The sequence below is a fragment of the Giraffa tippelskirchi genome, chromosome 12 (assembly GCF_054371585.1).
Source record: "Giraffa tippelskirchi isolate mGirTip1 chromosome 12, T2T-mGirTip1v1.2.pri, whole genome shotgun sequence".
Taxonomy (NCBI): Eukaryota; Metazoa; Chordata; class Mammalia; order Artiodactyla; family Giraffidae; genus Giraffa; species Giraffa tippelskirchi.
In genome coordinates this window covers 15906370-15932706 of record NC_137286.1, presented here as the reverse complement: position 1 = coordinate 15932706, position 26337 = coordinate 15906370, and the positions used below count along the sequence as shown (strand labels likewise).

Genomic DNA, 26337 nt, shown 5'->3' with positions numbered 1-26337 from the left:
GAAAAGTTTCTCAATTATGCATAAGAAAGTGAAAATGTTAGTCACTCAGTCATGTCCAATTCTCTATGATCACATGGTCTATAGCCCACCAGGCTCCTCTGTCCATGAAATTCACCAGGCAAGAATCCTGGAATGGTTAGCCATTCCCTTCTCCAGGGGATCTTCCTGACCTAGGGATCGAACCTGGGTCTCCTGCATTGCAGGTGGATTCTTTAATGGCTGAGCCAATGGAAGGCATAATAAATGTTAAAAATAATGATAGATAACTTATGATATTTTATAATTTGTCTTCAGAGATTTGTACTTTATATTAAACAAGTATATATATTATAAAATATGATGTTAGTTGTTTCTTCACATATTTCACCTGAAAATAAATTTGAAAGATCATGCTACATATTGGCTTTAAGTGTAAATTACTTTATTTAGCAATGCACACCAGTTAGAGTAAAATGTTGCAGATAATTTGAATATGTGTCAGATTTTTGCACCTTACCAGAAGCAGTTACAGTCTTGGCTTTCCTACTTTCTCAAGTATGTCACATAGCTTTTATATTTGATACACTGAGGACAGTTTTATGCGAAATACTGAATTTCTCTACAGGCACATCAGGTCAGAGACCACTTTCATTTTCTAGCATCACAGTGAAAATGTCCTCTCAATTTTTATCTCAAACATGGTGAGAAAATGTAATAGAGGCCAAAATTAGAAACACAATAAAGATACTGCAAAAGCAAATTCAAAGAATTGACTTTGAAATATGCAAAGATGCATTAAATCCAAATGTGTTTTTAAAAGAATTCTTAATCTATTTTTACTAAAATACATTTCATTGTTTTATATCCCTCTCTTCAGAGAGATATATGATCTGCAAGTATGACATTACCTTTTAGTTTCTCCAGTGAATACTGAGGTTAAAGCATTGTTCAGACCCTTGGTAATATCAAGCATTTCTGCATGAACATGTCCTTTTGCCCTCTGATAGTGTCACTTATTTTTATCTGATTATCTTCTTCTGTGGTAGCTCAGATGGTAAAGCGTCTATCTGCAATGCAGGAGACCCGGGTTCGATCCTTGGGTTGGGAAGATGCCCTGGCGAAGGAAATGGCATCCCACTCTCGTACTCTTGCCTGGAAAATCCCATGGACAGAAGAGCCTGGTGGGCTACTGTCCATGGGGTTGCAAAGAGTCAGACATGACTGAGCAACTTCATTTTCACTTTCTTTCTCCTTCTCATATATGTTTAAGTATCATATGCTGTATTATCACTGACTCAATTTCACATATTCTCTCTTGTCATTTTTTATACTTCTGATGTGTTTGTTTTTGTTGACGTGCTTTTGTTTTTACGGTTTAACTACTACTGATAATTATTTCACCATTATACAACAATACCTTGAAGACAATTTTCTTCCAGTGGGAATGACAAAAAGCTATGTGTCTCTATAAAAGAAGTACTATTTTAAAAGGAAAGACAGAGAAATTCTTTCCAAAAGGAGTTTGAATTAAAGACATCCTCATCCTCATTAACTTTCACAACACTGTGGGAGCCTGTGATCTCATATAATTTCCATTAACAAGATGAGGATCTCAAGGTGATACCTTTAGAAACCTGCAGGAAGTCATGAAGAACGTGACTGAGTAATCTCACCTTCATGTGATAAGATTACAAGGGAATCCAAATAGGAAGGAAAATGATTTCATTAATAGTTGAAGAGTGGGTCAACATAAAGGTCTAAAATCCAATTTCTTCTCATTTCATAAAGTAAATCACTCTAAAATCTCTTTGGAATATTAAGATGGAAAAATATGGCCAACAACAACCAAGTCTGAATTTCCACAAACAAAGTCAAAGGAAGAGTTGAATATTATGTAATGTCTGGATAATTTTATTTTCATTCAGTTTTTTTATAAGCTTGGCCTACTTAAACTCAACTATTACTTCCCTGATGGCCTAGTGGTAAAGAATCATCAACCCAATGCAGGAGATAGGGGTTTGATTCCTGGGTTGGGAAGATCCCTTGAAGAAGGAAATGGCAACCCATTCCAGTATTCTTTCCTGGGAAATCCCATGGGCTGTGAAGTGTGGTGGACTACATTTCATGGGGTCACAAAAGTCAGCCATGGCTTAATGACTAAACAACAACATTGTGTCCTATTATATAAGGTAAACCATGAAAATTGTAATAGTAAAAACCATACATGAAAAGGTAAACAGAGACGCATAAGACCGTTTATGAGTTAAATGACATATAGAATCTTCTTCAAAGTATTTATTTTATGTAATAAAATTCAGAGATAACATGTAAATATGAAACAATTTTGCCTATCAGATCTAACAAAGTAAATAGTAAAGATATAATGCCCCCAAAAAAGACACCACGAAAGATATATTGAAGGAAAAAAGAAACCAAGTAACAATTTAAATTAATTGATTTAATTAATTCAGTTGGGCAATTTTATAAATCAATTTTCAGTGATATTATGGCTACTTTCCTAAAATTGCTGGTTACTGTTTCAGAATCTATTTGTTTAGATATCCCTCATGTGCTTCTTGAATGGTATTACTTAAAATAAGTGGTTAATACTTTGTTGGTTGGCACTTTATTTTATAGTCTCATCTTTTAATAATTTTTATTTTATCAATACCCATCCTTTGAAAGACACTGAGAGAAGGAAAGAGGAGTATGCCTCATTTTATTGTGCTTTACTTTATTGCACTTACATTTTACAAATTGAATACTTGTGGCAACCTTGTATCAAGCAAGTCTTTTTAACACAGTGTTTCCAACAACATTTGGTTACTTCATGTCTTTGTGTCACATTTTGGTAATTCTTGTGATATTTCAAACTGTTTCAGTATTATTTATTGTGATTTGTGATTAGGGAGTGATGTTTGATGTTATTTACTACTAGGGCCCACTGAAGACTCAGATGATATTTAGCATATTTTAGCAATAAAGCATTTTTAATTAAGGCACACACACTGTTTTTTTTAGGCATGATGCTGTTGCATACTTAACAGACTACACCAAAGTATAAACGTAACTTTTATATGCAACTGGTAAATCAAAAAATCCGTGTAACTTGCTTTATTGCAATATAGACTTTATTGTGGTGGTCTGGTAGTACCTTAGAATGTCTCTAACATATGCATGTAGTGAATAAGACAAGGAACATGCCTGGTATCAAGAAATTTGCTTTTATTTTGAAGGAGATAATAACACAACATGAGTTACAACAATACATAAGAGAAAGAGCCATATAGGAGGAAGAGATAAACACTTTTGAACTTTAGTGAAGGAAGAAATTATTTCTTCCAAAAACAATATTTATAGCATTCTTTATGTATGACAAGAACAAAACAGAAAACAAAATGCTGTCATAATCATAACTTACTTGATATATCTTGGTGTTTTAGTGTGCTTTATGCATTTATTCTGTACCATATCCCTAGATTATTCAGTAAACTTTTGTTTCAGTTGGATGACTAAATTAAAAATAATGAGAGAAATAGAAAAGGGAGATAAGGGTACACACTTCAAGTTGCAAAATAAATGAATCACAGGTACGAAATGTACAGTGTGGGGAATAGAGTCAATAATTGTGTTTTATCTTTGTAAGGTGACAAATGGTAATGACTTACTGTGATGATCATTTTATAATGTATAAAATGCCAAATTACTAGTAGTTTTATAGAAACTAACAATGTCATTGGTCAATCATAATTCAAAAACAAACACTAACTCATAGAAAAAGGGATTAGATTTGTGGTTATCAGAGGTGGGTGGGGTGGGTAAGGGGAGAAGAAATTGGATGAAGGCAGTTGAAAGGTACAAACTTCCATTTGTAAGATCTGTTGGTGTGTGTGCGCTTAGTTGCTTAGTTGTATCCAACTCTTTGCAACCCTATGGATGGCAGCCTGCCAGGCTCCTCTGTCCACAGAATTCTCCAGGCAAGAATACTGAGAGTGGGTAGCCATTCCCTTCTCCAGGGGATCTTCTCAACCCAGGGATCTAGCCCAGGTCTCCTGCATGCTGCTATCTGTTATATATAAAAGGCTGTTATGAGTAATTCTAAGAGTTCTTATAATCAGGAAAAACAGTTTTTATTTTCTATTTTTAAAAAATTTAAGTCTGTATGAGATGATGGACACCCACTGAACTTACTGGGACAATCATTTCATGAGGTACATAAGTCAAATCATTGTGCTCTACACTTTAAACTTATTTAGTGTGTGTTTGTGTTAGTCACTCAGTCATTCCCGACTCTTGACAACCCCATGGACTGTAGCCTGCCAAGTCCCTCTGTCCGTGGAATTCTCCAGGCAAGAATGCTGGAGTGGGTTGCCATTTCTGTCTCTAAGACTTATTTAGTACTTCATGTCAAATATATCTCAATAAAAGTGGAAGAAAAAATAATAAAGTTTCTATTTAGGTAATACTAAAATGTGACAAACTCCTATAAATATGTTTTATATAATTCACTACATAGATAAAGGCTGGTTTCTCAAAGTAGTTTCTTTGAATAAAGTTGATGTGTTTTACAGTAATTCTACCTGTTCTATAGGAAAATAGCTTCAAATACTTTGCTTATGTTTTTGTTTTTTCACGTTAATCTTATGTCAAATTTTACTGAATTATGTAATGTATTTTTATTTTTTAACTTATTTAACCTTTAAAATTGAGATATAATTGACCTGTAATATCATAGTACTCTCAATTGTATAACATATCACTTAATATTTCTACATGTTGGAATGATCCACAATAAGTCTAGTTAACATTCATTTAGTACACATAGTTAAAAATTCATATTCTTGTGATAAGAACTTTTTAGAATTACCTCTTTTGGCAACCTTCAAATTACAATACAGTATTATTAAGTGTTATTATCATGCTGTAAATGATGTACTTTTCCAGCAATTAATGGATTTTTCACTAGAAGTTTGCATCTTTTGGCCACCTTCACCCATTCTACCCACCCTCAACCCAGCCCCTGGCAACCACCAGTCTAGTCTCTGTATCTCTGTTTTTGGTTTTTGGTTTTTGGTTTTGTTATTTAGATTCCAAATATAAGTGAAATCACAGAGTATTTATCTTTCTCTGTCTGATTTATTTCACTTAGCATAATGTCCTCAAGGACCATCCATGTTTTCATAAACAGTGAATTTCCTTCTTTTTCATAAGTAAGTAAGTGAAAGTCACCCAGTAGTGTCCGACCTCTTTGGCATCTACTGGGTAATTCAGTGGAACAAAACCTCTTTTTGCTAAGATTCACTTAGCTCTATTGAAAATGGCTCATAGTAACCCACCATGGACAAAAGATCCAATGGAAACATTCAACAATTCAACAAACTCTGGAAATTATCTGGGCTCTGTTGCTAAATCAGTGATACCTGTAACATTTAATCTCCACTCTAGAATTCCTGAGGAAATAGATGAGGGGTTGGAATTCAGACATCCATCCATAATTCCACTATAGCTTTTTAAGATGTGGCTCAGCCATGAATCCTTGATCTAGACTGAGATGGACATATTTACATGTTCTAATTTTTCCAAGCCTTGACCAGTAAGATAAGAGCCTCATAGAGCTATTTTACAAAATCTCCCCTTTTCAAATTTTAATCTAATTTTTATATTCTTGGGGGAGGTGCTAGAACTCAAAAGTGGTGGATCCTTTTCTCCGAAAGGCTCCATATGCATATTGGTTTCACAATCGTTTTGGTATCTAATTCTGTCTCACTGACATTTCAATAGAAGCTGAGGAAGAATGAATCCTTTTTAATGTCCTATTACAAAGATTTAAAATGCAGGAAAACATATTTTTGTATGTAATGGAAATGGTTGGGAGTGCTATGTTTTTAATGGACAGCATAAATGCAAATTGTAAAAAGATTTCTTAGGGTTTTATATTTCACTTTTATAAAGAAAGAGTATAATATTCAGATTAAACAGAGACAGGCACCATCACATTAGAGCTACTCCACAGAGAGGAAATTAAAGGCTGAGCATTCCAAGTAAAAGGCACATTATTGCTTTTCAAACACCTAATTTCTCTCAGTGGTGAGGGAGATATAATGACAGGTAGTACTTCTGCAACTTAAGTGGCTCTTATACATCATCTGCTTTTACGGTGTAAACTGCTTTGCAGTTTTTAATTTTTCAATCTTCAAGGAAGTATAAGTAGAGCAATCATGTACATAAGATCATCGTACTTTTTTTAGTCTTTCAAAGCAACAATTTGTGACTCTAATAGTACAGGGTTGCATTTCATGTTTTTGAATTCGATTTTTCTTTGCATTCTTAGTTTTTTTCTCTCTGGTTTTAGGAAAGAATATCTAAAATTATTTAAGTTTTTTCTTATACTAACATCTAACTTTGGACCGTGTAATTTAAATAAGGTGTAATATGTTTGCCTTTAAAAAGAAAATGTCTAAGAGAAAATATTGTACTGGGTAATAAGAATCAGTGACTATTATTTTTAATATATATGTTATTGTTTATATGAAAGAACCTTCAATATTTTAAAGGTAAAAAAATGTAATTTCTACATGGCATGACTAACTAATCAAGAAAAATGAGCCTAAAGATCTCTAACACAAAAGAGTCAATCCTAATGTGTGACTGACAGTGACAAAACATTTGCATAATAAGTCTTTTTCATACTGTAGATTTTACCCTGGTTAAACTTAGAGATTTTGACTTTGATAATTTAATTTCTGTGACAAATTACTGTTTTTACCTAATTTGTGTTTTTGGAATGGAGGAATGATAACTAGTTTCTTTCTCTTGCATTTTTCTCTATGTATTTTTAAATGGACCAGAAAAAAAATAATAAATTGCTTTAACACAAAGAAAATTAAAATATTTTAAAATTAGGTGACAAATTAGACAACATATCCATTTCCTGTAAACAAGGGAGGATAGGCTGATCTTAGAAGAGTTTTAGTGAAAAACATCTATTGCCTGCATTTATTCAACAAACAATAATAAGCTATTTTGTCTAGCACTAGGTGTGGCACTGAGAATGAATGAGAAAATCAGACAGAAAGCATATGTTTTCTAAATTCACTCAGCTTAAAAACCAAACAGGCATGGTGATCATGACAATTTTACCCCCACACAAATAAATATACAATGACAAATGATAAATTTTGTGTGTGGGGTGGGAGGACCTGAATAAAAATGAAGGACCTAATTTATGTTGAATCGTCAGAAGAGTTTTTCTGCAAGAAAACCTATAGGATAGTAGAGCATGACCAGGTAAAGATTTAACAGGTGGTCGTTCCAGCAGTAGGATACACATGTGAACATCCTGGGAATAAGAAAAGGTTTGGCATATTCCAAGGAGTATGAGTAAAGAAGCAGCATATACAGAGATTTTCAAGGGAGTCAAGGGTTAAATCTGGAACATCTTATTTTTGTGATGAGTACATGCATCTGGAACTTTGGAAAGAATGAAGGTGAGAGATAGAAATTTAGTAATCAATAACACAAAATAGATGTTAGGATTTATGGTGGATGGAATCACCCAGGAGCTAACAGAATGGGAGAAGAGTGGGTCCCTGAGGAACTACCCTCTATAGAGAGTCCGGAAAGGATGAGTGTCAAGAGCTGTGCAGGCTTTTTTAGATTCCATGTGTAAGTGATATCATGGTTTTTGTCATTGAACTCATAGAAACAGAGACTAAAATCATGGTTACTAGGAGTTGAGGAATGAGGGAATTGGGGAGATTTCAGTCAAAGTGTATAGACTTGCAGTTAAAAAGTGAATACATTCTGAAGATCAAATGTATAGCACTGTGATTATTATAGTCAACAATACTGTATTATATACAGTGGTTGCTGGACAAGGGTTTGAACTGAAGTGTCCAATTATATAAAGAGGTTTTCCACTCAGTCCGTACTACAGCACTAATCTGGAGTCAACCAATCAGCAGTTGGTTGAATCCAAGAATGTGGAACCATGGATACAGAGTCACTGTAAAATTATAGACAGATTTTCAACTGCAGAAGATTGGAACCCCTCACCCCAGGATTGTTCAAGGGTCAACTATACTTCAGAGTTGCTAAGAGACTGGATTGTAAATATTCTTACTACAAAATGAAATGATAATTATGTGACTTGATGGAGGTTGTAGCTAACACTACGTTAGGTAATGTAATCATACTGTAATATATAAATGTATCAAATCAATGCATTATACACCTTAAACTTACACAGTATTGTATGTCAATTAAAAAACTATGACGGGTCTGTGATTGTGCCCCATTTTAAGCTAAAAATTTAGCCTGAAGGAATTTCATTAATACTGATAGAAAACCTTAGGCTCTGACTCGATCAATAAAGTCTATAAAAGTACACTTTATTACCCTTGTCTTAGCAAGTACCATGAGTGTCAGCATATTTACAGAAATTCTCCTTAGCCCCCAAATCCCACAGGTCATGAGAATGGGCCTGGATTGATGCCTATATATGTGCTGGCCTGGGTTATAGATCAGAAACCCTGAAATTAGGAACCGAAATCTTTTATAAAGAATGAAGTCTTCCTGCCATTTGCTGTGGAGGGAGACAATACCTTTATTATCCTGTACAATAAGCATACCTCCAGATTAAGACAGTCTCCTGATCCTCCAAGGTTGCTTGCTGTACACATATCCTTGTATAAGCAGAGTGAAACAAAAAGCAGCCGTGCCTCCCACAAGATGTGCAGAAATGCAAAAGACCCAGGAAAAGTTCTCCCTCTACAGTGAGGAGACTACAAATGACACTGAGAAGAAGCAAGAAAAAAGCAAATGTAGAAGCCAAGAGGAGAGTGTTAGGAGGGGTAGCAGTTTGTGCTGGTTAATGCTGCTGAAAAGTAAACTCAGGTAATGACTGAAGTATCCATTATACTTAGCAACATGAAGGGCCTCAAAAGTTAATATGTTTGATGGCATGCAACAGAAAATGACTGACTGAAACAAAAAAGAAAAGTTGCCATATTCCTTTTTTGTTGTTGTTGTTGGGAGATTCCTGATTATGCAGGCTCTCTAGATATAATGATTAATAGCATTCCTACTAAATCTCCAAAGTGTCTTTGTTTGGGCTATAATCTATATTTGCTTAAGAGTCCATCAAAGTAAAACAAGGGCAAAGTAAGGCCAACGATAATACAAACATGAGCTGCCCCAAGGTCTTTCAGTAGGAGGATCTTATGGACATTTCTGGGGAAGGACTGGTCAATAACAGTTTTTAGTTTTTATATCTCACTATTTAAGTATTTAAATCCCATTTAAAGATTTATAAATAGTTCACTTTGTTTAGCTGACTCTGCACTTATTTTAATCAGCCCTAGCCAGGAGATACCAGAGGACAAAAGAAATTTTTACTGAAAGAATCTTAATGAGCCAGCAGGTATTTCACTTGATGTTTCCTACACAGATCATAAAAAAGTTCCATTTAGATGGCACTGTAAGAGTAAAAGCCGGTTTAGATTGGGTAGAAATGTGACTGGGAAAAAAAAAGGAAGATCAGAAAAAGAAGGAAGACTATATCTAGACAATTCCTACAAAACCTTATGGCTGTGAACCAGGATCAGTGAGTATATTGGCCATAAGATCAGACTGAAAATTGGTGATTTCAAGGACTGATGTAATAGATGCATAGAGGGTGAAGATATAGGAAAGCCTATAACACCTCATGTCACTTCTGTGAGACTTCATTAGTGGTGAGGATCCATGGCACTGTTGGTTCCTGACAGGAAGAAGGCATTCCATCCGTTGTACCCATGGATAGAGGAGCCTGGCAGGCTACAGTGCAGAGGGTCACAGAGGCAGACGTGATTGAAGCAACTTAGTATGCACACACAGCCAGAGGTATAAAGAACATAGCTACAGATACAGATCAGTTTAGAGATTTTATGTCAGAAAGATAAAAAAACTCTTAGCTAATGACATTTGCCTTTTAGGTGAACATAAAATAAGATTGTATGCTGGGAATCAGGTAGGTGAGGGACAGCTTTAGGATTAAAGGTAGAGAACCCATGAAGTTGTATGAGGGCAAAATAAAATTTCTGGGCAGTTCTGAGACCCCAGTTCATATATGTATAGTGTTATCAACTTGCCAGCTATAAAATTAGTGACAGTGACCATATTTGCATCAATTCCAAAACAAAAAATGGCACATATAGTCCATTGATAGTATGCAAGATTTCAAATCCCAGATTATATGATTGTTAACTTTTCTGTATTTTCTGGCTTCTTTTTCTGAAAGATATTAGTAAAAATTACTGGGCAATACTTTCTTTATATATTTGAACATATGGAATTTTAAATCTGAAGAGTAAAGATTTTAGAATAAATGATAGGCTTATAAAAGCACTTTTGTTCTCTGTGTAAGTCCCATGTCTCATGCATTATTCATAAATGGCAAGATTTGGGGGGAACATTTTATTTTGCAGAACCAAAAGTTTCCAGGAGAGAAGGAAATATATTGCTTCCAGAGATCACATGTGCCTTGTTCAGAACATTCAGTTAACAAACTTTGGCTGAAAGAAGGAAAAAAAAAAAAAGAAATGAGTGAGTGAGTGGTATAGAGACCAGAAGAACAGACTAGAAGTTAATTTTTTTTTAATTATTATTTAGGATATAGAATATTCATTTGGCTAGACTGTCTGTTGGACACTGTATCTCAGAAACCTAAGCTTGATGTTAAGTTGCAGGATACAAATTTACTTCTCATTATCTTCATGCAATAATTATCCCCTTCAGGCAGTAGTTCTTCATGTATTGGAGGAAAGGAGGATCAAGTCAGCTAAATTGCTATAGTAGGTCTCCATTTTTCTTATGGGGCATGAGATTTAAGTTACAGTAATTAATCATATTTTCTTTGAATTTGTTTATATCTGTAATACATATTTCTTGTTACCGTTTAAACATTTCCCTCTTTCTATTATGAAACTGTCCACTTCCCCAGGAATCTATAACTTCTTTCAGAAATAATCAAATTATGTGAGAATTCCCACTAAGGTCTCTGGCCAGTTGTAAGAGTGAACTAATATTTATTTATATCTCTTTATCAGTATTTATTAATATTTGGTTGATTTCTTTCCCCTAAAACTTATATTGTATGCATGAGAAATGTAAATTCATCTGTTATCATAAAAAAGTGAAAAGTGAAAGTGTTAGTCACTCAGTTGTGTCTGACTCTACAACCCCATGGACTGTAGCCCACCAGGTTCCTCTGTCCATGAGATTCTCCAGGCAAGAATACTGGAGTGGCTTGCCATGCCCTCCTTCAGGGGATCTTCCCAACACAGGGATCAAACCTGCATCTCCTGCATTGCAGGCAGATTCTTTTACCACTGAGCCACTGGGGAAGCCCAGAGATTATACTATGCACCCCCAAATTAAAGTCTATGTAAATGTTTATTCCTTCTTAAAGAAAACACACAAAGATAATACTTTAATCCTTCCCCAATTTATATGCCACTTTGTATAGTTCATGTGTACATGTATATGCACACATACACACACATGCACAGCCAAGTCATTACTGGTAATTTTCCTAAGTCATTTGTGTGTATATTTGCAAGTATATTTATCTTTCTTTTTTTCTTTATAATTTTTTTTGTCATTTTTCTTAGACCTAAAGAATGCCAATGAGTATGTCCTTTAATGTGAATCTGCTTGTATCAAAATCTGATTTATTTTATTGCAATTAGATTTATTTTCACATTCAAGTTACATTTACTGTGTATAAAATTATAGGCTGTCACATTATATTTAGGCATTAGGAATCAATTCCACTGTGTTTTATGTTCCATTGTCCAGGTAAACCACATGATCTCACTGTTACTTCTTTAAAAGTGATCTGCCTTTTTTCTCGGTTTTAAGATTATTTTATTGCTTTTGATTTGACATAGTTTTTACTAAAATATGGTTTTCAGTTGCTTCTTCCTCATTTTCTCTTGCCTATTTTATCCAGGCACAATTAAGTTAGACTTTTTCACTACATCCTTACTATCTTTTAATTCTTTTTTTGTATTTCCCACTCTCTTGTCTCTTCATGCTTCATTTGCATATTTTTCTTTAGCTTCACTTCTTGTTCTTTGATATTATATTATTAATCTTTCTTAATCATATTCTGAAGGAGGTCACCATTATCTTCATTACCTCCATCATAGTTTGGCCCCAGGTAAATAGCAGGGGGGGGACACAGCTCCACCCATCAACAGGAAATTAGATTAAAGACTGACCGAGCACGGCCCCGCCCATCAGAACAAGACCCAGTTTCCCCCTCAGTCAGTGCTCCCAGCAGGAAGCTTCCATAGGCCTCTTATCCTTCTCCATCAGAGAACAGATGGGCTGAAAACCACAATCACAGAAAACTAACCAATCTAATCACATGGAACACAGCCTTGTCTAACTCCATGAAACTATGAGCCATGCCATGTAGGGCCACCCAAGATGGACGGGTCATGGTGGAGAGCTTTGACAAACTGTGATACAATGGAGAAAGGCATGGCAAACCACCTCAGTATTCTTGCCTTGAGAACCCCATGAACAGCATGAAAAGGCAAAAAGATAGGACACTGAAAGATGAACTCCCTAGGTTGGTAGGTGCCCAATATGCTACTGGAGATCAGTGGAGAAATAACTCCAGAAAGAATGAAGGGACGGAGCCAAAGCAAAAACAGCACCCAGTTGTGGATTTGACTGGTGATGGAAGTAAAGAGCAATATTGCATAGGGACCTGGAATGTTAGGTCCATGAATCAAAGCAAATTGGATGTGGTCAAACAGGAGATGGCAAGAGTGAACATTAACATTTTAGGAATCAGCAAACTAAAATGGACTGGAATGGGTGAGTTTAACTCAGATGACCATTATATCTACTACTGTGGGCAAGAATCCCTTACAAGAAATGGAGTAGCCATCATGGTCAACAAGAGTCTGAAATGCAGTACTTGGATGCAATCTCAAAAATGACAGAATGATCTGTTTGTTTCCAAGGAAAACCATTCAATATCACAGTAACGCAAGTCTATGCTCTGACCAGTAATGCTGAAGAAGCTGAAGTTGAACAGTTTTATGAAGACTTACAAGACCTTCTAGAATTAACACCCAAAAAAGATGTCCTTTTCATTATAGGAGACTGGAATGCAAAAGTAGGAAGTCAAGAAACACCTGGAGTAATAGGCAAATTTGGCCTTGGAGTAGAGAACAAAGCAGGGCAAAGGCTAATAGACTTTTGCCAAGGGAATGCACTGGTCTTAGCTAACACCTGCTTCCAACAACACAAGAGAAGACTCTACACATAGACATCACCAGATGGTCAACACCAAAATCAGATTGATTATATTCTTTGCTGTCGAAGATGGAGAAGCTTTATACAGTCAGCAAAAACAAGACCGGGAGCTGACTGTGGCTCAGATCTTGAACTCCTTATAGCCAAATTCAGACTTAAATTGAAGAAAGTAGGGAAAACCACTAGTCCATTCAGGTATGACCTAAATCAAATCCCTTATGATTATACATTGGAAGTGAGAAATAGATTTAAGGGACTAGATCTGATAGACAGAGTGCCTGATGAACTATGGATGGAGGTTTGTGACATTGTACAGGAGACAGGGATCAAGACCATTCCCAAGAAAAAGAAATGCAAAAAACAAAATGGCTGTCTGAGGAGGCCTTACAAATAGCTGAGAAAAGAAGAGAAGCGAAAAGCAAAGGAGAAAAGGAAAGATACACCCATTTGAATGCAGAGCTCCAAAGAATAGCAAGGAGAGAGAAGAAAGCCTTCCTCAGTGATCAATGCAAAGAAATAGAGGAAAACAATAGAATGGGAAAAACTAGTGATCTCTTCAAGAAAATTAGAGATGTCAAGGGAATATTCATGCAAAGATGGGCTCAATAAAGGACCGAAATGGTATGGACCTAACAGAAGCAGAAGATATTAAGGAGAGGTGGCAAGAATACAGAGAACTGTACAAAAAAAAGATCTTCATGACCCAGATAATCACAATGGTTTGATCACTCACCTAGAGCCAGACATCGCCAAAAGGTGAAGTCAACTGGGCCTTAGGAAGCATCACTACGAACAAAGCTAGTGGAGGTGATGGAATTCCAGTTGAGCTATTTCAAATCCTAAAAGCGATTTGAAATCCACAAGTGCAGCTGTGAAAGTGCTGCACTCAATATGCCAGCAAATTTGAAAAATTCAGCAGTGGCCACAGCATTGGAATAGGTCAGTTTTCATTCCAGTCCCAAAGAAAGGCAATGCCAAAGAATGCTTGAACTACCGCACAGTTACACTCCTCTCGCATGCTCGTAAAGTAATGATCAAAATTCTCCAAGCCACACTTCAACAGTACATGAACCATGAACTTCCAGATGTTCAAGCTGGATTTAGAAAAGGCAGAGGAACCAGAGATCAAATTGCCAACATCTGCTGCATCATCAAAAAAGCAAGAGAGTTCCAGAAAAACATCTATTTCTGCTTTATTGACTATGCCAAAGCCTTTGACTGTGTGGATCACAACAAACTGTGGAAAATTCTTAAAGAAATGGGAATACCAGACCATCTGACCTGTCTCTTGAGAAACCTGTATGCAGGTCAGGAAGCAGCTGGACATGGAACAACAGACTGGTTCCAAATAGGAAAAGGAGTATGTCAAGGCTGTATATTGTCACCCTGCTTATTTAACCTATATGCAGAGTAAATCATGAAAAACGCTGGGCTGGAAGAAGCACAAGCTGGAATCAAGATTGCCAGGAGAAATATCAATAACCTCAGATATGCGGATGACACCACCCTTATGGCAGAAAGTGAAGAAGAACTAAAGAGCCTCTTTAGATGAAAGTGAAAGAGGAGAGTGAAAAAGTTGGCTTGAAGCTCACCATTCAGAAAACTAAGATCATTGCATCCGGTCCCATCACTTCATGGCAAATAAATTAGGAAAAACTTTTTTTTTGAGGGGGGGCTCCAAAATCACTGCAGATGGTGACTGCAGCCATGGAATTAAAAGACACTTGCTCCTTGGAAGGAAAGTTATAACCAACCTAGACAGCATATTTAAAAGCAGAGGCATTACTTTGCCAACAAAGGTCCACTTAGTCAAGGCTATGGTTTTCCGGATGTGAGAGTTTGACTATAAAGAAAGCTGAGGGCTGAAGAATTGATGCTTTGAACTGTGGTGTTGGAGAAAACTCTTGCGAGTCCCTTAGACTACAAGGAGATCCAACCAGTCCATCCTAAAGGAAATCAGTCCTGAATGTTCATTGGAAGGACTGATGTTGAAGCTGAAACTCCAATACTTTAGCCACCTGATGCAAAGAGTTGACCCATTTGAAAAGACCCAGTTGCTGGAAAAGATTTAAGGCATTAGGAGAAGGGGACAACAGAGGATGGGATGATTGGATGGCATCAACAACTCAATGAACATGAGTTTGAATAAACTCTGGAAATTGGTTATGGACAGGGAGGCCTGGCGTGCTGCGTTCCATGGGGTTGCAAAGAGTCGGACACGACTTAGCATCTGAACTGAACTGAAGCATATTTTATTATGTGTATGTGAAAATATTTAAAAATCTACATAACGATAGAATTTATACATGGATAAGACAAGGTACTATATACAAGGTCAATCTGTAAAACTAATTTTTACTTCTATTAACTAGTAGCAATCTAACATAGCATTAAAATGTTGTCCATTAACAATAACATCCAAAGTCATCAATCTGTAAAGAGACATACAGAATCTCTATGCTGCAAACTAGAAAAAACTTTGCTGAAAGGCAGTAGAGACGACTTATATTTAAAGAAGAAATACGTCTTCTGAAACTATACTCTGTTCCTTATCTGAGTGCTTGGTTACATATGTGTGAGAATTTGCATCACTACTTATTTATGACATGTATGCTTTTTCTTATTCCATGTTACACTTTGTTGAAAAGTTCATTAGGAAACATAAGCAGGACATTTACTATAGAACATATATGAACAGACAATTCTTAGAGAAACAAAAAGGATTAAACCTGCTATGGATAGAGACAGATTTATAATTATAGGTATAGATGCAAATTCATTCCAGTCTCAAAAATAACATGAATAGCCTTAAAGGAGTTACTTTCCAGAAACCCCAGCTTCCATGAATTCCATTTTTTAGACTGATCTAACAAATATTTGTCTTCAGACAAGAAATTGTGAGGTTCTCCTTTTCCTCTTCCACTTAAAAAAAGAAAATAATATTTTCACCCATTTTGAAATATCTTAAAATGTTAAAACTTTTAAATCAGCGAAGAAAAACTTGAAATACTGATTTTCATAAAGTCTCCTTGATCAAGGCAGCATGCAGCAATTAAGGCTTCATGTCTTTCTTTCCCTGTCTCAGAAATATTTCTGTTATGGAAAAGCATTACATTAAAAACAGGATTTTTGATCCATAGTGGTATGTTCTAAATTCAGCTATTTTGTTGAGTAGGGCAGGAAGTGTGATGCCAATTTTAATTTAATGACTTTGGTTTTGTATACCCTCTTTACTGTTAACGGATGCACTGCTCCTAGGGAAGTATCCTGACATACCAAAAAGATCTCCACAAAGAAATAGTGAAGATGGTGTCACTAATTGTATTCAAATGACAAACTAAAAGCAAAACACCATGCTTGCTTTTGCTTGATGGCTGTTATCTCTCTTTCTCTTGCTCTCTTTTTTTTTTTCTTTCTGGTAGCTATCTTATCCAGTAAATAGAATGACTTTGTGACAATCATGCTGGAAGATACAGATTTACTCTCAACTTCAGTATCCACATTTTCTCCATTCCAAGGAATGAGAATCATCTTGGTGAATATTATTCATGAATCAACTCTTTCTCAGTTGCAAATTATGTATGATTTCAATCAATAGTATAATACCTAAAACTTAAAAATAATCTGTTATCAGCTACAACAAATTCCTATTTTTCAGAGGTCTATATCTGTTCCAATTTTGTCTTTAGCATAATTAAAAGTTATTAATTATTAGATGTAAAGTAAAACTACTACTCTAAATGTATATTATGATTTTGGAATGTCCCTCTTTCAATTTCCACTGTTGTTTTTTTTTTTTTTTAATTAAAGTATAGTTGATTTATAATGTTGTGTTAATTTCTGTTGTACACTGAAGTGATTCAGTTATATGTATACATTCTTTTTTTAGCTTCTTCTTAATTATAGTTTATCACAGGATATTGAATATAGTTCCCTGTGCGATGCAGCAGGACCTTGTCTATCCATTCTGTATATAGTGCTTTGCATCTGCTAATCCCAAACTCCCAGTTCATCCCTCCTTCCCCCTCCCCCTTGACAACCACAAATCTGTATTCTATGTCTGTGAGTCTGTTTCTGTTTCATAGATAGATTCATTTGTGTCTTACTTAGATTCTACATATAAGTGAGAGCATATAGTGTTTGTCTTTCTCTTTCTGATTTGCTTCACTTAATATGACAATGTCTAAATCCATCCATGTTGCTGCAAATAGCATTATTTCATTCTGTTTTTATAGCTGAGTAGTATTCCATTGTATCTATGTACCACATCTTTATCCATTCATCCAACGATTGACATTTAAGTTGTTTCCATGTCTTGGCTGTTGTGAATAATGCTGCTATGAACATAGGGCTGCATGTATCTTTTTGAATTTCAGTTTTATCTGGATGTATGCCCAGTAGTGGGATTGCAGGATCATCTGACAACTGTATTTTAATATTTTGAGGAACCTCCATACTGTTAGCCATAGTGGTTACACCAGTGTAGATTCCTACCAACAGCAGAGGATGGTTCCCTTTCTCCACACCCTTTCCAGCATTTGTTATTTGTAGACTTTTAATGATGGTCATTCTGACTGGTGTGAGGTGGTACCTGATTGTAGTTTTGATTTATAGTTCTCTAATAATTAGCAATGCTGAGCATCTCTTCATGTGCCTTTTGGCTATCTGTATATCTTCTTTGGAGAAATGTGTATTTAGGTCTTCTGCCCATTTTTTGATTGGGCTGTTTGGTTTGTGTTGTTGTTGAGTTGTGTGAGCTGTTTGTATAATTTGGAAATTAAGCTCTCGTTAGTTGCATCATTCGAAAATATTTTCTCCTAGTCGGTAGGTTGTCTTTTCATTTTGTTTATGGCTTTCTTTGCTGAACAAATGCTTGTAAGTTTGATTAGGTCCCAATTGTTTATTTTTGCTTTTATTTCTATTGCCTTGGGAGACTGAACAAAGAAAACATTGATATGATTTATGTCAGAGAATGTTTTGCCTGTGTTCTCTTCTAGGAGTCTTATGATATCATGTCTTATATTTAAGTCTTTAAGTCATTGTGAGTTTATTTTTGTATATGGTATGAAGATGTATTCTAACTTCATTGATTTACATGCAGCTGTCCAACTTTCCCAGCCCACTTACTGAATAGATTGTCTTTTTTCCATTGTATATCCTTGCCTCTTTTGCTGACAATTAATTGACCTTAGAGATGTGGGTTTATTTCTGGGCCCTCTATTCTGTTTCACTGATACACATGTCTCTCTTAGTGCCAATACCACAATGTTCTGATTATAGTAGTTTTATAGTACTGTCTAAAGTCTTGGTGGAAGGAGGGGCAGCAGTGTGCTTCCTGCTTTGTCCTTTTTCCTCAGGATTTCTTGGAAATTGTGGATCTTTCATGATTCCATATAAATTTTAGTATTATTTTTTCTAGTTCTTTGAAAAATGTCCTGAGGAATTTGATAGGATCACATTAAATCTGTAAATTGCTTTGAGTAGTATGTCACACAGAGTCAGACACGACTGAAGCGACGCAGCAGCAGCAGCAGCAGCAGCAGTATGGCCATTTCAATACTACTAATTCCTCCAACCCAAGAGCATGAGATATCTTTACATTTCTTAGAATCATCTTGAGTTTCCTTTGTTAATGTTTTATAGTTCTCAGCATATAAGTCTTTCACCTCCTTGGTCAGGTTTATTTCTGAGATTTTATTTTGGGGGATGGGAGGTGGGGAGGAGTTCAAACAGGGTTTTTCTTTTACTTTCTCTTTATGATATTTAATTGTTAATGTAAAGAAATACAACTAATTTCAGTATGTTAATCTTGTATTCTGCTACTTTGCTGAATTCATGTATCAGCTCTAGTAGTTTTTGTGTGGCGTCTCTAGGGTTTTCTACATGTAGTATCATGTCATTTGCATATAATGACAATTGTGCCTATCCCCTTCTAATTTTGATACCATTTATTTCTTTTTTCTTGTCTGATTGCTATGGCTGTGCTGTGCTTAGTCACTCAGTCCTGTCCGACTCTTTGCGACCCCATTGACTACAGCCTGCCAGGCTCCTCTGTCCCTGGGGATTCTCCAGGCAAGAATACTGGAGTGGGTTGCCATGTTCTTCTCCAGATTGGTTTGACTAGGACTTCCATATTATGTTGAATAGAAGTGGTGGAAGTGGGCTTCCTTATTCCAGATTTTAGTGGAAAGGCTTTCAGCTTTTCACCATGAAGTATTATATTGCTGTGGGTTTTTCATAAATAGCTTCTATTATGTTGAGATATGTTCTCTCTCTACCAACTTTTTCAAGAGTTTTTATCATGAATTACTGTTGAATTTTATCAAATGCTTTTTATGACTCTACTGAGGTGATTATATGTTTTTTATCTTTTCCTTTGTTGTGATATATTACATTGATTGATTTGTATATGCAGAGCCATTCTCTTGCCTTTTAAAATCACTTTGGTAAGTACTACAAAATTCGAGTTTTGCTTAAACATGTGAGTACTAGTAGTTATGTCAAATTAAAAATATATTATGGTGCACAGCTTCCAATGATGTGTTGACCTTAACATTGCCTCATTATAGCCTCATCAGTAAAATATCACTATTTCAAAGTTTCCCAACCTCTATATTATTGGAAATATGAGCCGTAAAATTTGTTGGTGTGGGGAACTGTTCTGTGCAATTTAGGATATTTAGCATCAACCATGACCTCTACTCTCTAGATGCCAATAGCACTTCTTCCTTACCACCACCTCTCCCCACCAATTGTGAAAATCCTAAAGGTCCCTAGACATTGCCAAATATCTCCAAGTTTGCAAAATATTGCCCTGCTGAGAATCACTGCTCTGTGTGAAAGATTTCCAGGTAGAAGTATTAATATTTATTAGTGTAATAAAATATTTGAAAAAATTTCTCAAATATTGAGAATGTGAATGACTCTAATGTCTAGGTATCAAATCCTCTTGCAAAACAGTTTCAAATTTGTTTGTTTCATACAATGAAAAAGGGATTTAAATAATTTGTCTGTAAGTGATCATTGACAGTAATTTTTATGGTAGGTCTTTATTAATTTTTTAGAATATTTACTAAGTCCTATAAATACAAAGAATAAATTTAAATAATTTTCCTGTTCTTTCTGTGCACATATATTTGCAACTTTTTCCAACACTCACATCTATAAATATGGAAAAAAATGGATTAGGATCAATTAAATGAGAATAATTGAATGAATGAAAATACTTTTTCTATTCTCATTTCAGCAATAAGTAATTTAATTTATTCAAATGTATGAATCAAGTGAAGAAAACTATCTCCATAAGCTTTATAAGATACATTTCTAATGAAATGATACCCTTATTTTTAATATGTATTAATATTAGAAATATGTTTATTAATAGCTACTTTGCTCTAGTAATAGTTATAAAAGTAACTAACTCATTTTGGAATAATTGTTAGAACACTCGGCATTATGACCACAGGAAAAATAAAAAATACATTTAAATTTACATATTTTTTTAGGGATGTATGATAGCAAAATCAATATGACTTCAAAATATAATTTTAATATAAACTTCTGTAGGAAAAAAGGAATGAAAGTAAGCATTCAAGGGAAAAAAGAAAAAAGCTTTTTGGCTTTTTATAAAAGAACTAATTCATGAAGATATTTTAGTATTATAGAGAAACTAACCATTGTAATGACTGTTGAAGGATGTGACCAATATCACCTAAAATGTGATATATTTTACATACACTGTCAGGAGCAATTGTAAGAGATTCTGATAAGAATTTATGCAGAACAAAATGTCACGGGAAGTTTGATAAAGAATCATGAAGCAATAGAATATTAGAGTTTCCCTGATAACAAATTATGAAAAGTAGTGCATTAGAGTGAGCTCGAAACTACTGATGCAAATTGAATACCTGCTGATTATTTACTAAAAGAGGGAGATATATATACACACACACATACATAAAACAATTGTAGCTTTAACTGAATATAAGTGGAACAAGAAATCTAAATTCTGTAGTCATTTGCAGTGAAGTGACAATTGCTAAGTCGTGCCTGACTTTGTGAGCCCATGGACTGTACAGTCCATGGAATTCTCCAGGCCAGAATACTGGAGTGGTAGCCTTTCCCTTCTCCAGGGGATCTTCTCAACCCAGGATCAAACCCAGATCTCACGCATTGCAGGCGAATTCTTTACCAGCTGAGCCATCAGGGAAGTCCTGGTCATTTGCAGGCGCTACATAAATTTAGGATATTTGTGATGATCAAAAGCAAAACAAAAAATTCTCAACTAATTCTGTTTTTTGATTTGTCATGTTACTTTAGGGCTTGACTTATTTTCTTCTTCACAATGTCATATTTTAAAGTTTAGACACTATTGGATACCTTAAAGTCACTGTGATACTTTTAAAATTATCCATCATTATAGTATATCACAAAGTAAAAACTTTGCAATTATCTTAAATTATAATAAAAGCATTATTAATAGTTATTCATGTAAAACTGTATTAAGAAGAGAGTATTCTTTTGGGGGTTATGAAAATCCAAAATGGTTTGAAAATACTATCTTTTAGCCCAACAGGCATAAAATCCAAAAGTTTTCTCAATAAAATGTTAATAGTAAATAATGAAAACAGAGTTGAAACATTTAAAGAAAATTGTAGACATTTTATAACTGGTCCAGTGACTTCAAGTAGTGGAAAATAGTTTTGCTGATGTAAGTATGTAATTCATATGACTATTGATAAAAACTGATGGAAAGAATTTTAAAATTTTAAATAGCTGAAAGCTTGTTCCAGAAAAGACTGTCATATACATTGAAGTAAGAATTCAATGATATAGGAGAGAATATAGGGTTTAGACAAACTGGAGAAAGTTCATGTGTTTAATCTCAAGCATATCTCTTACCTCTTTAAATCTCAGTTATAGTAAGAATAAGAATATTCTATTTGTTCTGAGATCTCTAATAAGATTAATATTGGTTTTTGTCCTTTCATACTAATCTTAAATTTTAATTTAAGTCAGTGTATGTACCTAAAATATATTCCTTGATACAATATCTTAATATTTTTATAAAATCATTTATGGGATCAATAAACCATCTTCTTGATATTTTTATATTTTTGCTGATGACAACCTCTTAATGCATAACTTTTCTGACAGCATCCATCTAACTCTTGGGTACAAATTCCCTGAGACTTTACAACTTTCAGTTATCAACAGCCTCCTTACATGTGTTCCTGGGAGATATACAGTTTTCTAAATCCAACACGTCTCGATCATCATTCATAAGAGACTATTGATAAAATATCATGTAACATATCTTGAAACGTACCAGAGTTGTAAGAATGCTATCTGGGTAATATCCATGATACTAATATTCTCTTGGATAACTTGCCAGTTACGATGATGGAGAAAAATGAACAAAATATAACACAGACCCATTATTTATATTTCTTTAAGGCTTAAGGCTCAACATTCAGAAAACTAAGATCATGGCATCTGGTCCGATCACTGCATGGGAAATAGATGGGGAAACAGTGGAAACAGTGTCAGACTACTTTTTTGGGCTGCAAAATCACTGCTGATGGTGATTGCAGCCATGAAATTAAAAGACGCTTACTCCTTGGAAGGAAAGTTATGACCAACCTACACAGCATATTAAAAGGCAGAGACATTACTTTGCCAACAAAGGCCCGTCTAGTCAAGGCTATTGTTTTTCCAGTAGTCATGTATGGATGTGAGAGTTGGACTGTAAAGAAAGCTGAGGGCCAAAGAATTGATGCTTTTGAACTGTGGTGTTGGAGAAGACTCTTGAGAGTCCCTTGGACTGCAAGGAAATCCAACCAGTCCATCCTAAAGGAGATCAGTCCTGAGTGTTCATTGGAAGGACTGATGGTGAAGCTGAAACTCCAATACTTTGGCCACTTGATGTGAAGAGCTGACTCATTTGAAAAGACCCTGATGCTGGGAAAAATTGAGGGAAGGAGGAGAAGGGAATGACAGAGGATGAGATGGTTGGATGGCATCATCTACTCAATGGACATGAGTTTGGGTGGACTCCGAGAGTTGGTGTTGGACAGGGAGGCCTGGCATGCTGCAGCTCATGGGGTCGCAAAGAGTCGGACACAACTGAGAGACTGAACTGAACTGAAAGTCAGTATTGAAAATGATTCAAGAAATCATTCAGGGAAAAATATAAATAAGCAAAAAAAAAAAAAAAAAATCAGCCACTTGATATTATCCAAAATGTCAGTTTAAAATTTAGAGAGACAGCATATAAGGTCAAAAGAGAGAAGAATTATGAAGAAGATATTTTTTTATCTAAGTTGATAGTTGATCTTTTGTGTTTACTCATGTAATTTAAGAACTGATTATTTCCTCCTAACCATCACAAACTAATCTCTTTTCCCCAGGTGTGGTAGGAAATATTACTATGAATCATGAATTTCAGACAAATATTAATTGTGGATAATCATATGTTTCAACATACTCATGCCTCTAACTTTCAGAGATTTTTCATCTGATATAATCATCCTAACATCACTAGAAATTTATATAAAATATTTTTATATATAAATGAAAAAGTAGAGTTATAATGTGTAGCTAAGTCTCTAAATTATGCCTTCTGATTTCAACATAATTTACGAATAAGTATAAAGTCACAACTTGTGTAAAACTCAGGATATAAAGAAGGAAGGAGGAGCTTTTCAGGAACAATCAAATTTGCTCATACTGTATGTTTTCAGAATAGTACAGTATCAGCAAACTTGACTTCTTTGCAGGTTGTGGAAACCTGATTTAGCCATGTTTTTGTCTTCAGAAAAGTAAAGTGTATAAATACATCTTGAAAACAAATCTTTCAGATGCATAAGGATAATTACTGTAATAACAGACTAGCATAAGACAAAGGATAAAACTAAAAGTGTATTTAATCCAGTGTGCTCCTTCTTGATATATGAAATTTGGATTCCATTGTCATTTTTCTACAGCAAACGAGAGAGGTAGATATTATATTGGGTAGGTTAAACAAGCTGAAGAATATTTTTGTGAGCTCCGTCAGTAATATCAGAGAATTTTAAATAAGTACATTATAATGAAGAACATGATTGTCATTTCTGTATTAACTTATTTAGGATATCTTGGAAAATTTTTCTTGGCATAAACTAATCAGTAATATTACAATAAAAAATTCATAGTTGTTCTTTTCGACTATTTTAAGAAATCTGTCATGTAAAAAATATTAAGTTTAGCCTCTAAATACATTTTCATTATATTATGTAAATTAGTCATTTTCCTTAAGGATTTCTAATAATTTGAAGATTCTGAGTTGTCTTCAATAAGAATAATGAATGTTCAGATATTTTAAAAAATTGTATAAATGATTGTAGAGAAATTGGGTTAGATTCCAATTCATTAAAAATTACTAGGGATGAAGGACACCTCTAAATAAAATATTCACTCCAAATTTGAATTTGAAAATTTATCTGCTAAATCTATTAAAACATAATAAGAAAAAAGAAACAGATATCCTAAATGAGTTATATGTCTAATTCAATATAATGCAGGGAAATACTATTTTAGGTCTGTCAGATTAGGAAATATATAATATTTTAAGTTACCCTGATTGTTACCTACAATCATAAGACTGCAAAGACACCTAGACCTATTTTTAGATGATTTCTTTTTGAGTGATTTTACTTTACAAAATCTTTCTGTTTAAGTTATCCATCATGATTTCCAAGAAAGTCAGTGAAACTGTTTGTTTTAAATTTTGTAAAGATAACATAAAAGGAGAAAATAGGAGAGACCTGAAGAAGATAATAACACTTAATTTCAATTTTAAATAAGATGATAATCAATCTTTTCTATTTACCCATTTGTATTCATAACTATATTTCCCTGGCAACCATATGAGAAGACAAGTATTCTCTTTCTACAACTCAGTATAAAACATTTTTCTGCTTAAAAGAAAGTTCTGCAGTTAAAAATCAGTGAGTAGTTTCTTGTACTCACACATGTAGACCTTGCATCACTACAAATCTGTACCTACTGAAAGGAACCCTGCAATCCCAACTGCCAATCGTAACATAGTTTCTTTTGTCTTTAGAAAAATGTAAGCATTTTAATATATTACAAAGGGTATATCTTCAGCATCATTACCTTGTTTATAATTTTCAACCGTTATCTTAATGTTTAACATCCTTCACTATTATGGCCTGTGCTTCATTAAGCTGAAGTGTTACACCCTTTTGATACATAATTCCTTTTGTTGTGTCAGTCTATAACAAGTGATTCAAATTGATTCATATTGTTTTTACAAATTATAGTTTAGGATTGACTTGATGCCTGAATTGTGACTTACACTTCTCAAACATTTTTGTGTAACACAAGCATTGTTTGATTAGGGAGAAGCAGTAAACTAAAGTACTAGGAAGGCAGGATCACTGTTCTAAATAATCCCAGATATTTGCTTTTGAGGCAATTGATAGGTTTTCCCTTTCTCACCTTTTTTTTTTGTTGAAGGTAGTCATGGTTGCAAATTCGGTTGGCAAATGAAGTGGAAACCAAAGTGACTTAGCAGGCATTAAGTTCTGCCAGTTACAGGTGAAAGTTTAAGAGCCAGTATCTGAGTTCCTGCATCCTCTTTACTCTGCTGCATGACTTGGAGCTGCATATTGGTGGGAAGCCTCAATCAGGCTCAGTGACTGCTATAAGAGACATCCTGCATGCATATACACATACCCAGACCCACAGTGGATATAGAGCATTCATGATATGTAAAACTTGACCATATTATTCTGCTGGCACTTTTTGGTTGTCTGATACCTCACCACAAACTAGTATAATCTCACTGATTCAGAGTGAAAATTTAGACTGAATTTTATGTATAGGATAATGTAAAAGCCTTGAAAGAAATACAAAAATGATTTTAATAATTACTGGGATTGTAAAAGTATTTTTATTATAGTATGCATCATTATAAAATTACGTTAAGTAGAAACACTGTTATTGTGAACATTAGATTTATACTTACTACATAAATTCTAT

The 26337-nt window shown here is 34.6% G+C and overlaps 1 protein-coding gene across 1 annotated transcript in view; it reads right to left on the bottom strand.

Annotated features, from left to right (window-relative positions):
* Nucleotides 1–10455: 10455 nt before the first annotated feature.
* LOC145529023 (uncharacterized) overlaps nucleotides 10456–26337 on the bottom strand; it is a 1122255-nt gene continuing 1106373 nt past the window's right edge. The window contains exon 6 of the mRNA XM_081548508.1: nucleotides 10456–10532. Within this exon, the coding sequence (XP_081404634.1) occupies nucleotides 10515–10532 (18 nt within the window). The 3' untranslated portion in view covers nucleotides 10456–10514. The remainder of the gene's footprint in view (nucleotides 10533–26337) is intronic.